The sequence below is a fragment of the Rutilus rutilus genome (genome assembly GCF_951802725.1).
Source record: "Rutilus rutilus genome assembly, chromosome: 21".
Lineage (NCBI taxonomy): Eukaryota > Metazoa > Chordata > Actinopteri > Cypriniformes > Leuciscidae > Rutilus > Rutilus rutilus.
The window spans coordinates 30244903-30261675 of record NC_140226.1 but is presented as its reverse complement, the minus strand read 5'-3'; the positions used below and the strand labels follow the sequence as shown (position 1 = coordinate 30261675).

Sequence of the window (16773 nt, the reverse complement as noted above, 5' to 3'; positions counted from 1 at the left end):
TGAAGCCGAAATTAAATCGATTACTTATGTTGATGGTGAAACGATCTCAGACACACACACACACACACACATCAGATCACACAGTGATGTCCATATCACTCCAGCTCAGAACTAAGAAACAGATTTTCATTTGTAGGTCTGAATTCAATGACGTCACTCGTATTTGTCACCCAGTGTCATCACAGCGTCACAAGCGCTGCTTCTGACTGATGACTGAGCCAGACAAAATTAAAACTCACTCAACGGCTGCAATGAGCCATCCGGCTCTACTGCAGCTTGACAATATTGCTCAATCTGTGGCAGATCTGAATCACACAGTCACCAAACAGAAACTCACTGTTAATACAGCCCTGATCTAGCCCGACTCGCAGTGGTTCAGAATTCATGGTAATTAGCAGGTAAGGGTATAAAGAGGTGGAGTATCTCTGCTTCTCATCTGTGGTCCGTGTGGAAGGAGAATCCAGCAGGACTGGTAATAAACAGATATGGGTTGAGCCTACTGAAATACAATATTCTGGGTGCATTTGAATGATTTTATTTGAATGTTTGATCAAGCATTTTTAGCATTTTTTTCAACTTTTCTTTGAATATATAGGCCTATATTTTTAATTTCAGAATATTTGGGACATTTTAAAGGGATACTCCACTTTTTTTGGAAATAGGCTCATTTAACAACTCCCCCAGAGTTAAACAGTTGAGTTTTACCGTTTTCGAACTCCGGGTCTGGCCGTACCACTTTTAGCATAGCTTAGCATAGATCATTGAATCGGACAGGACCATTAGCATCTCTCTCAAAAAAATGACCAAAGAGTTTCGATATTTTTCCTATTTAAAACTTGACTCTTCTGTAGTTACATCGTGTACTAAGACCGACGGAAAATGAAAAGTTTATAATCAAGAAACTTTGCTGCCGTACCATGAGTCCAGCAGGTGTAATGATATGACGCAGCGCCTTAAAATAGTCCCCAGCTCGCTAACTTCCAACGTGACCGGGACTATGTTTGTCTAACCTATTAGACCTATTTTCAGGCGCTGCGTCATATCATTACACCTGCTGGACTCATGGTACGGCAGCAAAGTTTCTTGATTATTACGCAGGAATGAGAGTATAGTTCCTAGCAATATCAGCCTAGAAAATCGCAACTTTACATTTTCCGTCGGTCTTAGTACACGATGTAACTACAGAAGAGTCAAGTTTTAAATAGGAAAAATATCAAAACTCTTTGGTCATTTTTTTGAGAGAGATGCTAATGGTCCTGTCCGATTCAATGATCTATGCTAAGCTATGCTAAAAGTGGTACCGCCAGACCCGGAGATTGGCTGAATGGATTCGAAAACGGTAAAACTCAACTGTTTAACTCTGGGGGAGTTGTAAAATGAGCCTATTTCCAAAAAAAAAGTGGAGTATCCCTTTAAGTTCATATTAGAAGTTTGATTTAACCTTTCAAGCGTATGATCCAGAATGTTGAATTTAAATCATTTTGGGCATTCGAAAATTTGATTTGAATGTTTAAATGCTCAATTATGCAAATGTGGGTGTCATAAGTGCATTTAGAAATTCGATATGAACATTTGAATGATCGATACAGAAGCCTTTTTAATTTGAACGTTTGAATGTTTGAATCTGTATTATTTAGCCAGCATAGGCGCGCTTGAACAACTCAAACTTTTAAAATGTTCAATTCAGCATTTTGGAAATTTGTAATCAAATGGTAAAGCAACTCCCAAGGTCACAGGTTTGATTTCCAAGGAACCGAGAAAATGTATAGCCTGAAAGCACAATAAGATGCTTTGGGTGAAAGTGTCTGACGAATACATACATGCTAATTAGAATATTGCTTAGAATATATAATTAGAACATGCTAATTCAGCATTTTTGGACATTCTGGGTATATTTGTATGTTTGATTTTAAATGTACGATTTAAATGTTCAAATGTTTGACTGAGCATTTGATTAAGCATAACTTTTATTCAAACTTCTGAATGTAACTTAAGAATATTTTGGACAAGATTGATTTGATCATTCAACTTATTGACCCATAATATGTGTATATATTAAATATATTATGCATAATAACCGTATGTGCATTTAAAAGTTCTATTCAAATATTAAATTAAGATATTTTTGCACTGTTTCGGCATTTGAAAATTTGAATTGCATGTTCAAATGTTTAGTTGTGTGATTTTTGGCATCATAGGCACATTTAAGTGTTAACCTTAATGATGTTATACCATAGGCATAATCAAAGGTAACATTTTATTTTGATAGCCCACTTTCATTCAGACATTCAGACTTATCGTTATAGTTGCGCCGCCTCGACTGCCGTGACATCGATACAGCCATTTCTTTTTTTCAAGTTGCACGTGACGGTCATTTAAAGCAAGTCGTTTAAAAAAAGTTGTGCTAACAAATTATACTGCGGTGGCTATTGCTGACTATTGAAATCTAGCGGGTTTGGTGTCTCGTGTCGCAAATCCAATGACGCTGGTAGTGACATTTCTCTCTGACCAATCAGTGATCTGCAGTGTTTACACGCCACATTTTAGTATCGGTAAGACTCGCTTGGAACCTAAACCGAGGTACTAGATACTGTACACAGTGGAAAACCCCCCAAAAGTGAGCCATACCGAGCTGTACCATGCAGTGGAAAAGCGCCCTAATAAATAACTATAAGTACCTTTGCAACTACATGTCAACTACAAGCCATTAGAGTATTAGTAGAGTGTCTGCTTAATATCAGCTAACACTTTATTTTGATGCTCCCCAACAGACATTCAACTGACTATAAGTAACTTAGTATATCAATTAGCTACATATAAACCTAACCTACCAGTCTACTAAAACTCTAATGAGAGTTAGTTGACATGTAGCTGCAAAATAATAAGAGTCAGTTGACATGTAGTTGCGAAGTTACTTATAGTGAGTAGAGCGCCTAAAGTGGACTAAAGTGTAACCAAATCAAACATTCACTACATTCTACATCTTGTGTTTTTGAATGAAGACTTTTGGAGAGACATAAGAGTAACACAGTTCACCTTCTTCCACTAGTTTGCTCAGTCTAGAATAGCAAACTTCACACATTATTAAGCATACCGATGCGCCTCTGTGTGTGTGTGTGTGTGTGTGTGTGTGTGTGTGTGTGTGTGTGTGTGTGTGTGTGTGTGTGTGTGCCAGAGATGGTTTGTCTCACACTCTACAGAAAGAGAAAAATAGCCCTAAAATATTATGCATTGCGGGACACATGTTGTCATTGGTCAAGATCCTCTGAGAGTGAGAGAGAGAGAAAGAGAGAGAAAAGAGAGGAGAGAAAAGGGACCATTTTTGAGTTGCTATGCTACGAACATCACTGTCTCCGTCTCTCTCCGTCTCTCCATCTCCCTCAACTCCTTCTTTTCTTTCAGCTGTCTTTCATCCTCACCTTTCCCCTTCATCTTCTCACGGTCTCTTTCACACAAAGACACACTCAAACTCTCTCTCTCCCAGTGTAAGGATGCGTGTCGGACACTGAGGTGATTTACGTGCACTCTTGCCATTATCTCTGAGATGTGTGTGTGTGTCTGTCTGCCGGACCGAAAGTGTGTATAAAAAGGGCGAGCGTGAACGGAAAACAGCAATTATTCATTTAGAGGAGATCATTAGTCATAGGAACCAGTCCTACTGCCTTTTGAATCACACACACACACACACACACACACACACACACACACACACACACACACACACACACACACACACACACACACACACACTGAACTTCATCTGTCCTGCCAATGTGAAATGTGTCTACCATCACGTTAGGTTGTCATTTTTCACAGCGGCTGTTTTTTCTGCCGTGTGTGTAATTATGATGATGTATGTGTGCCTTCTTTGGGTGTGTATGTATGTGTCTCAGATGGTATTTACAAGATGTGAGTGAGCTAACAAATGGCTTTTTTTCCTGCTATTCTACGTGTGTGTGTATGTATGTGTGTGAGAGTGTGTGAGTGGGTGAGTGAGTGTGTGTGTGCGCCGAGCTGTTCGGCCATGAAGCGCCGACAAGCTGTAACAGGTCAGAGAAGTGCTTCACACATACAGTCACATGGGCGCGCACACACACACACACACATATGCATACAAACTCTCAGGCACACCTGCAAATCAACTCAAGCATTGCATACTCACACTTCTGCAGTATCTCTTATTGACAGACTGCAGGAGAGAAACATTTACACACACACACTCTCTCAGTAAACACTTCCCTGAGGCTTGTGGGAGGGAAACATTCACCGGCATCAGATTTCAGCCTGGACCACAGCCAATGCTCAGGCAGAAATGTGCTCATAGCATCAGCATTCACACACACACAAACCTGACACTGCCTTCCTGTCTGACAAACCACACACTCTTTTTTTACGAGTGGTTTTCGAAGAGATGTACGTGCAAATATATTCTGCTAACCGTAATAATCTGTTCCAATCATTTCTGCAACACAAGCGAGGAGTGAATGAGATGGGTCTGGTTGTGTTCCTGATGAAACTGACACTGTGTGTGTGTGTGTGAGTGTGTGTGTGTGTGTGTGTGTGTGTGTGTGTGTGTGTGTGTGTGTGTGTGTGTGTGTGTGTGTGTGTGTGTGTGTGTGTGTGTGAGAGAGAGGCGAGAGAGAAAGAGTCTGGGGAATAAAAGCATGCTGCCAACATAGTAGAATGAGACTATCATGTGACTTTGTGTGAGCGTGTTCGTGTCTGTTGTACATACTGTCTTTAGCGCTGAGTGCAAACACACACACACACACACACACACACACAAACTCTGTGATCCACGGAGGCGCCTCACTGATCAATAATTTACTGAGCGGAGAGAGAGGAAGGAAAGGTGGGCGGGTGAGAGAGAAAGACAGACAGAACAAGAGAGGAAAAAAAAGACAGATGAAGAGAGTGAAAACGCGAGTATGTTTATAAAGTCCACGCACAGCTACATGAACACACAGTGTGTGACAGGCATGTTAAATTACCACAGCAACTATCTCCTATATGCCATTAAAAAAATGTAAAATGCACTTTAAAAATAAATGTCATTGTTTTCTGTGTAATTTACAAAGATTAAATTGCAAATGAAACACTGATAAAAAAGTATTTACATTAATTGAAAAGTAATTATTATGCAATTACATTAATGTGCAACACGAACACTGTAAAGTAAAGCAAAATATGTTCATAAGTAAACTGATCTCATAGTACAGTGTTATTAACTGCATTTACATTTTATGCATTTGGCAGATGCTTTTATCCAAAGCGACTTGCATTGCATTTCAAGGCACACATTCACATTCTTATCAGTTCTTGCTTTCCCTGGGAACTACAGGAAAAGCTGTGCACGTAATTAGCTGAATGACATGCATTATATAGTACGATCTGAACCCGTTTGAGATGAGGGTCTGGTGGATGTGAGCGCTGGAGTGTGTGTGGTGAAGGTGTGAACCAGACACACTGCTAGTGAGTGAACATAATAATGACTTGATGAGCTAGTTTTAGTGTGTGTGACAACAGAGAGGATATAGTGTCCTTTAATATCCTCATATTATTCTAATAAAGCAGCAGCAGGCCTTCTTTCACCGGAGGAGTGAGCGTTGGACACCAGTCCCGCGACTGTGATTCTGTCATGCATAATATTCCACAGTTTAAACAAACTCTCTCTCTCTCTTCTGTCTGCCAAACACACCCTCTCTCTCGCTTTCACACTCTCTCCTCCGCACATATAAAGACACGCAAACATTCACACAGATACTGTGAGAGCTGAAGAGACGAGCACGATTACACAAACATCCGAAACAACCACACGTACACAAACACCGAACTCCCCGGGGCCCTAAAATCAAAAGACGAAGATGATTTCACAGATTCTGCAGGACTAATAGGAGATTCTCTTTCACACAAATACACACACACACAAACAGACACATCAGTGCAAGTAATGCATCATCAAAAGGAGAAATGACAGAGTGGGAGTTAAAACAGCTTTGTATAATCGTGTGTGTGTGTCTCAGCAAAGCTTAGATCTACAATCACACAGCCTGAGCTGGACTTCTTATGCATTTCAGGAGATAAGCTACAGCGCACACACACACACACACACAAAATCTGTCTGCTCTGCAGAATCACACATTGCTTCCCTGGCACAGCTTCAAACCATCTGCCAAAGGTCAAGGGTCAAATGAGAAGAAAGCTGTATATAGAGCACACCGACACACATTTTGCAGGCAGACTGACTTAGAGGGTCACACACACATATAAACAAGAATTCACACGTTAGGTCAACAAGGCATTAGAAAGGGAGAGAGATGCTTTAAAAATGTTTTCCTTCTCTCCGCATGAGCTGATGAAATTCAACCCGTGCCTCTGACACTGCAGAACCATATATCTGTGTCGGTCTGTGTCGGTGTGTGTGTGTGTGTGTAGACAGACACACACACGTGCAGAGAGCTGGAATACGGCCCTCAGTGTGAACACATGCACGGATGGGGAGGGGGGAGAGGAGTGCTTAAATAGAGCACAGTACACACACACACACACACATAACCAGAGAGAGAGAGAGAGAGAGACAAGACAGAGACGAGGCCAAGCAGAGACATCTGGCTTTAGTTAATGCAGTGTTATACAGAATTAGAGTACTATCAGAGCGAGTCGATAAAACACACGCAGATGAAATTAATAAATGTCTGCATCAGACGAAAGATATCACAGGATGAATATCACTGCAACACACTTGTGCAATCCAAACAGAAACACTTGTCTGCACAAATAAATCCATCATAACTGCGTCTCAAGTGCGGGTTAGATTGCAACATAAGATTCTATGTTACATATTTTATAAGAACACAAGCGGCCGAGAGATACTGTGAATATTGTTATGGCTACAAGGTATGATACATACACAATCACATTATAGGACTGTCTATTTGCTTTTCAAAGTCAGAAATGTAATTTAAAATGACTGATTCGAGCTAAATCCTATTGGCAATTTATAACTATTTTATGTTTTGGCGAATCAGTGGCTAATTCTTATTAATTCGTACAAACACCATTGTATGTTTTCGGATCTGCTTACATCCCAGTGATGTTATATTTAGGGGTGGGGTTTGGGATGCACCTTCATGCTTACTTTTTAAATAAAAATTGTACCACCATGTAAAATGGCTAAATTTTCCGGTGAGATTGTTATAAAGGGTTAGCCTGGGTTTCCCCCTGCCTCCTTGAGCGCAGCGCGATTTAATTCACGCTGCTAGGCAGCCTGGACACCATGGACCAGATTTTCCCCTCAAAAAGGGAACCAATCACAGAACGGGGAGAGAGCAGCAAGACGATGACGACGTCTGTTTTTATCTATGGATCCAACATGGCAGCAGACGCGAAGTTACCTTTCGATGCAGCCTTAGATAGTGTTCTAAGTAGTTTAGAACGCAAGTTTATTTCATCTTCTTCCTCGTCGAATTTCTGTCGCTCTACATGCGTCATCTGGTATAATTGAAACGATTGGCTATGAGCACAGTACAGGCGCATTTGATAGACATTCGTAGCGCCCAATAAACGGCTCTGGGCATTCGTAAACCACGCCTCAAATACGAGAAAATGAACATGTGGTTCCCAGACCACGTCTCAATGAGAAGAGGTCTGACGGCTAATAAAGGGGCATTTTAAGGTCAGATCGGTAGAAAATAACATGCTATATGTAGCTAAATATGTTTAAATATGCATCATTATACACTGATTTAAGTTTTCCAAATATTATATATTTAAATTTTTTGAAAATTCTGTTATTTTCCCTCACATCGTTCATCTTCGAGACACAAATTAAGATTTTTTTAATAAAATGTGTACAATATATGAAGTGATTGTGTCTCATCAGAAGACTTGGACTCAACCACTTGATTAATATGGATTATTTGTCTTTATTAACTTTTTTGAAGCATAAAATATTTTACTTCCAATGGATGAACAGAATCGTTCATGTTTTATTAAAAACATGTTCTGAAGACGAATGAATGTCTTTGGAACAACGTGTTGATATGATGACAGAACCTTCATTTTTGGGGGAAACCGGTCCCTTTTAAGTATACAAATCTAAACCCATTATTACTATATTTAATTTTTCTACATTTAATTCATAGCCGTCGACATTTTTGTATTTGTTAGTTTAAACAGCTAGTATGCCATATTGAACCATCGTCAGCACCAGCATCCAGAACTGCAAATGTTCTATATCACACGTTCCTTTATTATCCCATTAAAAGTTCCTGTAGTTTTAAAACTAAAAATAGTGCGCAAGCTGTCAAGCCAGGACACATTGTAGATTGTTGGAAGTTAAAGTAAAGCAGCGCTTGTGGTAAACCCATGAGAAAACCGTGCGGTAAAACAACAGGTTGTGAAGGAGATGAGAAGCATTAGGAGATATATATCTCTCTCTCTCTGTGTGTGTGTGTGTGTGTGTGTGTGTGTGTGTGTGTGCACTAACACGGCAGGAGGTTGTAACTCAGGGAAAGCTGTCAGTCACACGGCTAAGCCTCTGTTGCCACGGGGACATTGTCTAGCCAATGGTGTAAAAGATACGAATCCCCAAAGACAAACACACACTAACACACTTGCAGCGCCTACAATCTCATGAAACACAAACACATAAATACACCAGGAGAGGAAACCGACAGCTGTTCTGATAAACAAACCAAGCTCTCATGAATATTCCCCAGCTTTAAGAAATTACAGCTATAACACCAGAGAGATTCTTCATGGAAGAAACTGAGGACACTTTCCAGATAAATAGCCTATAATAAGATTACAGTTTTATCTAAAATAATTGACTTCACAGAGGGTGACAAACTCCCATACTGAAAGAAAATCCTGTTGGTGTGAGTTTACAACCAGAAAGACCTTGTTAAACAAATAGACACACACACACACACACACGCACACCCTAGATATACAAGCAATACCTGTACGGGAAAATGAATGACAGATATGCACACATGAATGCAAGCCTGTCAATCAATCAGACTGCATATGATCTGAGCAACCAAGCCAGTAATAACCAGTCACACACTTTCACATACACACACACACACACACAGCTGGGAGCGAACGACAGCGTGACTATCAATGCACATAAACACTGACATCAGAGAGAATGAATAAAACATCATAATAATTCTCTCTTTTTTGCACCCCACTGGAATACACTGTGTACATTTGATTTAGACTTTAAATGACAATAAAAGCCTCGCGATCAGATCAGTGCGATCCTCAGAGAGTGATCCGCTCTTCCGCTGAGCACTAGTGTAGGAGGAAAGTGTGCCTTTGACCCTCATAATTAGCTTCACGGTTGTAAAAATGCAAATATTGTCTATACTGCGGCGCACAGGGCGCTGTAACTGTAATGGCTTTCATGGAGTCGACATGCATTTAGTAACGCACAGGGTTCCCACAGCTCTTCAGTCATGAATATCCATGGCTTTTCCAGATGTGTGTGTATGTATTATTGTATATATAATACATACACACACACACAGTTTCTATTACTTTTCAATTTCTAAATTTCCTATTTCTTAAGGTTTCCATGACTGTGGGAATCCTGAATATTACATGCAAACAAATGCTAGTAATGCACATTGCATGATGTTGTAATTGAGCACTATTGACTGTTTATGTGCGATAATGTAAAGTGTACGCTTTCTTTCTCAAGAAATGTTTCAAGTAAATATCAATATATGAAGATAAAAAGGAATCTCCTCGCGATGAAGCTTTCTCAGTGCTGTGGTGGAGTGATGGAGTCATTAGACGCTACAGCGGCAGTGCAGTAAACTCACAACAGCTAATTAGTCTGAGTGAAGCCACACACACACACACACACACACACACACACACTCTCTCTCTCTCTCTCTCTCTCTCACACACACTCACACACACTCACACTCACTCTCTATCTCTCTCTATCTCTCTCACACACACACTCACTCTCTCTCTCAAACACAGACACACACACACTCTTTCTCTCTCTCTCTCTCTCTCACACACACACACACACACACTCTCTTTCTCTCACACACACAGACTCTCTTTCACACACACACACACACACACACACACACACACACACACACACTCTCTCTCTCTCTCTCTCTTCCACACACACACACTCTCTCTCTCTTTCACACACGCTCCCTCTCTCTCTCTGTCTCTCACACACACTCTCTCTCTCACACACACACACTCTCTCTCTCTCTCTTTCACACACACGCTCCCTCTCTCTCTCTCTCTCACACACACACACTCTCTCTCTCTCTCACACACACACACACACACACACTCTCTCTCTCTCTCTCTCTCTCTCTCACACACAGAGACTCTCTCTCTTTCACACACACACACACACACACACACACAGACTCTCTCTCTTTCACACACACACGCTCCCTCTCTCTCTCTCTCTCACACACACACACACACACACACACACAGTCAGAGACACTCTCACACTTGTTTTTTCTCTATCATAGTAACACGCCCAGCCTTCGACTCATAGTAAAAGCCGCCTGAATGTTTGTTAGCTAAAAACAACTGACATAAACAAACGTATCAGCTTTCAACACAATCAACTTTCGCCGTCATATCAGTAGTTCCGTCAAACTTTTCATCTGACAAACAAGATAAAGGCAATTTGTATAAGTTATATCAACTGAAAAGGGCTCAAAACGAGCGTATGTTTTAACAGTTCTCCTAAATAACAGTCGTGAAGTAAGTAAGTGTTACCGTCAGCAGAGCAGGCGCGTCAGAGGTCGCGCGGATGACTCCGGCTCTCCAGCTCCAGCGCGAGATGCTCGCGAGCTCCAGAGACCCTCCGCCGCTCGCGCACAGGCAGCGCTTGCCCACCAGCTCCAGCGCCATGGTCCCGCAAAAAGTGCGAGAAATGTCCGCGGACAGCAAACAAACTTCCTCCTATTGTGTGCTACGGTGTTGACACATTATTAAATGATGGTGATTAAAAGAATATTGTTGTGTGTTTGAGTACAGGGGGTTTAAATTCCCTGCGTACGTTCTCTAGCGAACACTGATGTCTCTGTGCGCCGAGAAACTGATTTACACTGGGAGTAGTAACAGTCATTATGGCTCTCACACACACACACACACACACACACTCTCTCTCTCTCACTCACTCACTCACTCACTCACTCACACGTGGTATTCATCCGCCCCTGTTAAAGCACACAGGACTATCAAACCGCAGCGAGTAGACATGTCCGTCCGCCAGAGTTGAGTTCACTCCCCTTTTGGAGGCACTGCCACATAAAAGTAGTCCCTCGTCTGCGCTTATATCCTACGCTCGAACTTCTTAATCACATTTTAAAATGACAGTTGTCTTTGATTGGTTAGGAAAAAACGCCACGTTTTACCACACACACACAAAAAAACTACTATCTATTTTTTTGTATACTACAGTACCAAACTGTTTTGCTCAGTGAATATTCCAAATACAACTAACTTACACCTGAATTATTTTTATTAAATGAATATTTTTAGCAACCTCATAACCGCTAAATGTCTCACGCTATGAATGGGGATTATGGACCTTTGAGTTGTGGAAAATTATAAGTGAGCGTTTTACAGTGGATGCCATGTATTGGAAACATGGCCTTGCTTTCGTCACTGCTCTGAGTCTGAATAAGATCTATGGGCAATTAACTTCCGTATTCTGTATGTAAAACAAGTTGCATCTCTTCCGGTTTAGCATTTGCATGTGGTTTGTTAAATATAGAGCCGTTTTACTCAAGATGCCTCCAAAGCTGAGATGACCATTACAGATGTCTTTCATTTTTCCTATCCTCACCAACATTCCAATATTAAAATTGAACAAAACTCCAACAATAAAAGTCCATAGATATCGCCGCTGGTTCGTAGTTTTTTACGCTGCATCCAAAATCGCATACTTCCCTACTAGATAGTATGCGAAAAACAGTACGCCAATAGAGTAGTATGTCCGAATAGTATTTGAAAAACAGTAGGCGAAAAGTACCCAGATGACCTACTACTTCCGGGGAGATTCTGATGTGTGCATATAACAGACACTTTACTATCCCATGAGGCCACGGGAGAGGATTTATGAATGGCAGTGAAGCGACGTAACTTGATAAGGGCACATGGCGAATGTAGTACATCCAGATTACATTCATACTACACACATTCATATTATATAGAACATACCCTTTAGCGGTCGTGAAGTAATTACCTATTCAAAATAAGTACCGGACACAGCCTACTATTCACAAACCCTCTCCCGTGGTCTCATGGGATAGTAAAGTGTCCATCGTATGCACACTTCAGAATCTCACCAGAAGTAGTAGGTCATCTGCTTTTTGCCTACTGTTTTATGAGTACTGTGAATGCAGACACACTTCTTATGTCACGTAGGCCTACTGTTTTTCGCCTACTATATAGCCTAGTAGGGAAGTGTGCGAATATAAAGGAATTTTTTTACCAAACTTTCTTTTTCCTTTCAGAATGCCACATTTCCAATATCTCCTGAATAAAACCGGGTAAACTGCAGTCTAATCTCATTCACATTGCATATGTGTTTTATTCTAAAGTAGCCTAATATTTGGTTGAATTTGTTCTGTAATTTGACCTGCCATGATCCGTTGGGTAAAGTCATCTGTATAATGTTGCTAAAAGCTGCTGTTAGTGGTTAATTCTGTATCACATGACTAAAGTGTATACTCGGAGTGGTTGATGTCATTGGGTATGACTGGTGTTGTCATGTGAATGGTAAAAATAAACTGACTTACGCAAGTATATTTATATTTGTGTGCTAACAATGAGGAAACGATAATTCTTAATATCCACACTCTGGAAACATCTCAAATCGTATATACCATACTGTATATAATCTTCTCAGTTTTTGAATGTTTAGGAAATTCAACTGTCATGCGTTGGAAATGCATTAAGGAGATCACGTGGAAGTAGGCCTGACTGTCTACAAAAACCATAAAAGACATTTTCTGAATATTTACATTTATATTAATATAGCAAATTATATGTAATAACTTTACGAAATGTAAGGGTCTAGTTCTCAGTTTGTACCAGACAAGTGCAGTAATAGACAAAACACTATTTTAAACAGCTGTGATTGCTCTGCCACCTGCTGGTTATAAGTTGCGCTGCATGACTTGACTTGGTGTGCTTATAATAAACACAGTGGCTCCAAAACTATTTTTAAAATGACAGTGCATTAGATAACATAATATTAAACCAATTGGGATTAGGCATCTGCTAGAAATGTACTTAAAACCCTAACCCATTTTGCAGTTACTTTTAGAGGATGAATGACCTTCCCCTCAAGTTCACACTGGTATCATTCTACATAGTAAAGAACGACATATAGTCCCACTTCTTATGATTCTTATTGATGATATTCATACCACACCACATACTTTTGGGCCATTATACCCAGGTAACAGGGAACGCTCTAAGAACTTTCTCTAACGTTCTAAAAAGTTATCTCAAAGTTTTTAACAAACGTTCTTCTAACGTTAATGGAACGTTCGATAAGAGTTATCTGGACTTTAATAATATTCTCAAACTGTTAGCACAAAAACGTTATTTATTTATTTCTGAAACATTTTATTTGGATGTTCATCTAACGTTTTTTTTTTTTTTAAATGTTACTACTTGTTTCAGAAAACATTAAAAATAACGTTAACATAATGTTTGCAAAGTTGAATGTTCCCTTAACGGTCGCATTACGTTTTTAAAACATTTATTGATTTTTTTGAATGTGCAGAAATAACGTTTTCATAACTTAATGTCAACGTTAGCAAAACGTTGCTAGAATATTTTTGGTAGATGGGTAGCAGCCTAGCAGGTTCATCTGATCTTACCACACGTGGGTGAAAAAAAAAAGGTAAGAGGATTGTTTACAAATCTCATGCCGCACGTGACAGGGGCGTTACCTTTGTGGAGCTCGACCCCCTTGTTTTTCCCCCTCCATTCATTTCTCATTCAGTACTTCCTGTGAAAGATAAACAAATGGCGCTCCGCACTTCAAACCATAAAATGATTCAAAATGTAAGCCGAAAACGGAAATTTAAGAGTTCAAAATGCCCGGACAGAAGAAAAAATATAATGTTCGCTTTCCACCCGTGAGTACTTCTGTATTTCCAAGTTTTTATGCTTTGTGAATCCATAAACTCTGCTGCTCAGATGAGCGTCACTGAACATCTCATCCTCCTGTTTTCCTCTTGGCCAGGGACGCATCAAGAAAATAATGCAAAAGGATACAGATGTTGGGCGAATCGCAACAGCTGTACCAGTCATCATATGTATCCTTTAAGCTCTGAGTGTTGAATGCTGGTGGGCAATAATTTGTTGTCAGGAGCCCTTTGCCAGTTGAATCATTTGAAGCGTGTATCCAAAAGAGTCGATTCCTCCACTCTGACTCTTCGATTCTTTTGTTCTAACGATTCCTTAGTTCATAATTATAGAACGTTGTGATTGGCTAAAAACAATGTAATAGCGTTCTAAGAACTTACTTCGTTTAGTGGTTCCCACTAAATAAAATATGCTAAATCTAAAATCTATGTTTAATTACAGAACTACCACTAAAAATGGTACTGAACCCAAAATAGGGCTCATTTTCTTAATATAAAATATAAAATCTGTTTTTATTTATTTATTTTGGGGCCTAAATTAGGCTGCATTTTCTTCATGTAAAATTTCCATCCATCCCTTCATCCCTCCCTTCATCCCTTCCTTCGTCCCTCCCTCCATCACAATTCCTTCATATTGCTGTTATGGTCCATAACTGCACATTTAGCTAAAGCTTTAGAAATGTTCCTCAGATCTCTTCTCAGCATGACCTGTAAAATAACCCAATCCAGGAAGAGCAGAGTGATGTCCATCAATCACATGTGAGGTTCAAAATAGGCATCCTCCTGTCTTAAATAACCATTCCTATGCATTGTCCACTGTTATGTGAGCATGTGTCCTCCTGTCCATCTGATTCTGTTCCTTTATTATACTTGGATAATCTTTGTAGGAAACAGTGCATCCATTCAGAGAGGTTGTTTGACTTCCTGAAGGATTTGGCAGATCAAGCCTCCACTGCGTCAACATCAGAGTGCAAAACTAAGGGCAAATGGCAGTCAAACAGGTACAGTTTAATTTATTATAGCAAATGAATGAAAGCAGATGCCATAAGTGTGTGTAGTATGAATGTAATCTGGATGTACTACATTCAGCGTGTGCCCTTATCATGTGACCGACCAGCGTCAGTTACGTCGCTTCACTGCCATTCATAAATCCTCTCCCGTGGCCTCATGGGATAGTAAAGTGTCCATCGTACGCACACTTCAGAATCTCACTGGAAGAATTAGGTCATCCGGGTACTTTTTGCTACACTTTGAATTCGGACACACTTCTTTTTGGACATACTGGGTTTTTGGGTTTTTTTTTATGTGATTGTGGATGCAGCCATTGTAATGAAATGATCTTCCTCTAGGAAACGGTGGCAAAGTGTGTCTATTAAAGCCAGGTCCCCTGAGAGGGAGGAGCCACCCCAAAAAGCCACCAATGATCTGGTCATCGACAGTGATTCATCCAGTGTAAGTGACTCTGATTATGACATTTTACCGAAACAATGTTAACCATTTTGAATGGGAGATTCTTTCATGGTGTGTTTCTTTAGCAGGAGTCTGAGCTGTTCATCTGCTTGGAAACTCATTCACCTTGACCGGGCTTCTGAAAAGGTGAGATTTTATACTGATAAGTTCATGCGTATAACTAAGAATTTAACTATATCAATCCAGTGTTTAATTTTTCATTTTATTTTTAAGTTTCGCAAGACGCAACAATCTCTCACTGAAAACTGCAGTATTATTTTTGAAGACCCAACAAGGTGTTAAGTTATTCTTAGCATCTGACAATAATATTTAGTTTTTAATTTGTGAAATTGCTCTGTTGTGGTATTATAATGACCATGAAATTAATTATATATTTTTTTGGTTTCATTCTTATTTCAAGTTTTCCAGGGAGTTTTAAATTCCAGTACGGAAGAAAATTATTTGTTTATTATATAATAGAGATTTTGTGATAGTGAGCAGCGCCACTATTTATTTATTTGTTGTTTTTTTTTCAGTTGGATTCACGATTAAAACTGTAGTTTGACCTGTCTTATGTTTATAATCTAACATGATTCTCTAAGCTGTGACTTATGTGTTACAATATTTATAGATCAAGGTAAATATTTATTTTCTACCATCTTTAAATGCAAGTCACTGGTTTTGTTAACCATTAATTATCCACAGTAGGTTGCATATTGTATGACAAGGTCAATTGTATTTTATAGTGAATATTCTATAAAGTATATTTTAAGATGGCGATATTACACAGTATTGTATAAATATGCATTTCTACTCTTAACCTGACTACTGTGATGAATGACAAAAGAGACAATATGTGATAAAAAAAAGAAAAAAGTTTAAAATAACCAAGAATCTATTTCAAATATTATTGCAAAATAATGGCTGAATAAAATATCTGAGGATAATGTTTCAAAGGTACTTTTATTTTAAGTAAATGATGTTCTTTGTATGGTCACAAAGTGTGCAGAAAATATACATGAAAATAAATAAGTCAATAGGCTATAAACTTTTTTCTGGATCATAATTTGGGGCAACATATCCAATTTTTCTTTTCGTTGCTGAGGGCCTTTAACTTGTTTTGTGATTTCCTTTTCAAGCATTTCAAACATAACAG

The 16773-nt window shown here is 39.5% G+C and overlaps 2 protein-coding genes across 4 annotated transcripts in view; one reads left to right on the top strand and one right to left on the bottom strand.

The window, feature by feature from the left end:
• jmjd1ca (jumonji domain containing 1Ca) overlaps positions 1 to 11207 on the bottom strand; it is a 65867-nt gene extending 54660 nt beyond the window's left edge. The window contains exon 1 of the mRNA XM_084393812.1: positions 10777 to 11207. Coding sequence (XP_084249938.1) covers positions 10777 to 10911 — 135 coding nt within the window. The 5' untranslated portion in view covers positions 10912 to 11207. The remainder of the gene's footprint in view (positions 1 to 10776) is intronic.
• A 2797-nt stretch (positions 11208 to 14004) lies between these two features.
• On the top strand, positions 14005 to 16569 carry LOC311280515 (dr1-associated corepressor). 3 transcript variants are annotated; one of them, XM_084392701.1, is made up of 7 exons: positions 14005 to 14159; positions 14267 to 14339; positions 14834 to 14927; positions 15056 to 15169; positions 15518 to 15620; positions 15707 to 15764; positions 15852 to 16569. In XM_084392701.1, the coding sequence occupies exons 1-6, from the start codon at positions 14118 to 14120 to the stop codon at positions 15746 to 15748; spliced, it is 468 nt and encodes a 155-aa protein (XP_084248827.1). In that variant the 5' UTR covers positions 14005 to 14117; the 3' UTR covers positions 15749 to 15764; positions 15852 to 16569. The 3 variants fall into 3 exon arrangements, with proteins under 3 accessions (XP_084248827.1, XP_084248828.1, XP_084248826.1); XM_084392702.1 differs by having other exon boundaries at positions 16154 to 16212; XM_084392700.1 differs by having other exon boundaries at positions 15704 to 15764; positions 15852 to 15980.
• Positions 16570 to 16773: the final 204 nt, after the last annotated feature.

Excerpts from the sequence above, each read along its gene's own strand:
- LOC311280515 (XM_084392700.1), top strand. The coding sequence starts at position 14,118 with ATGCCCGGACAGAAGAAAAAATATAATGTTCGCTTTCCACCC. Across the intron at positions 14,340-14,833 it reads AGCTGTACCAGTCATCATAT|CTAAAGCTTTAGAAATGTTC; the intron begins GTATCCTTTAAG and ends CTGCACATTTAG. Across the intron at positions 15,170-15,517 it reads GGCAAATGGCAGTCAAACAG|GAAACGGTGGCAAAGTGTGT; the intron begins GTACAGTTTAAT and ends ATCTTCCTCTAG.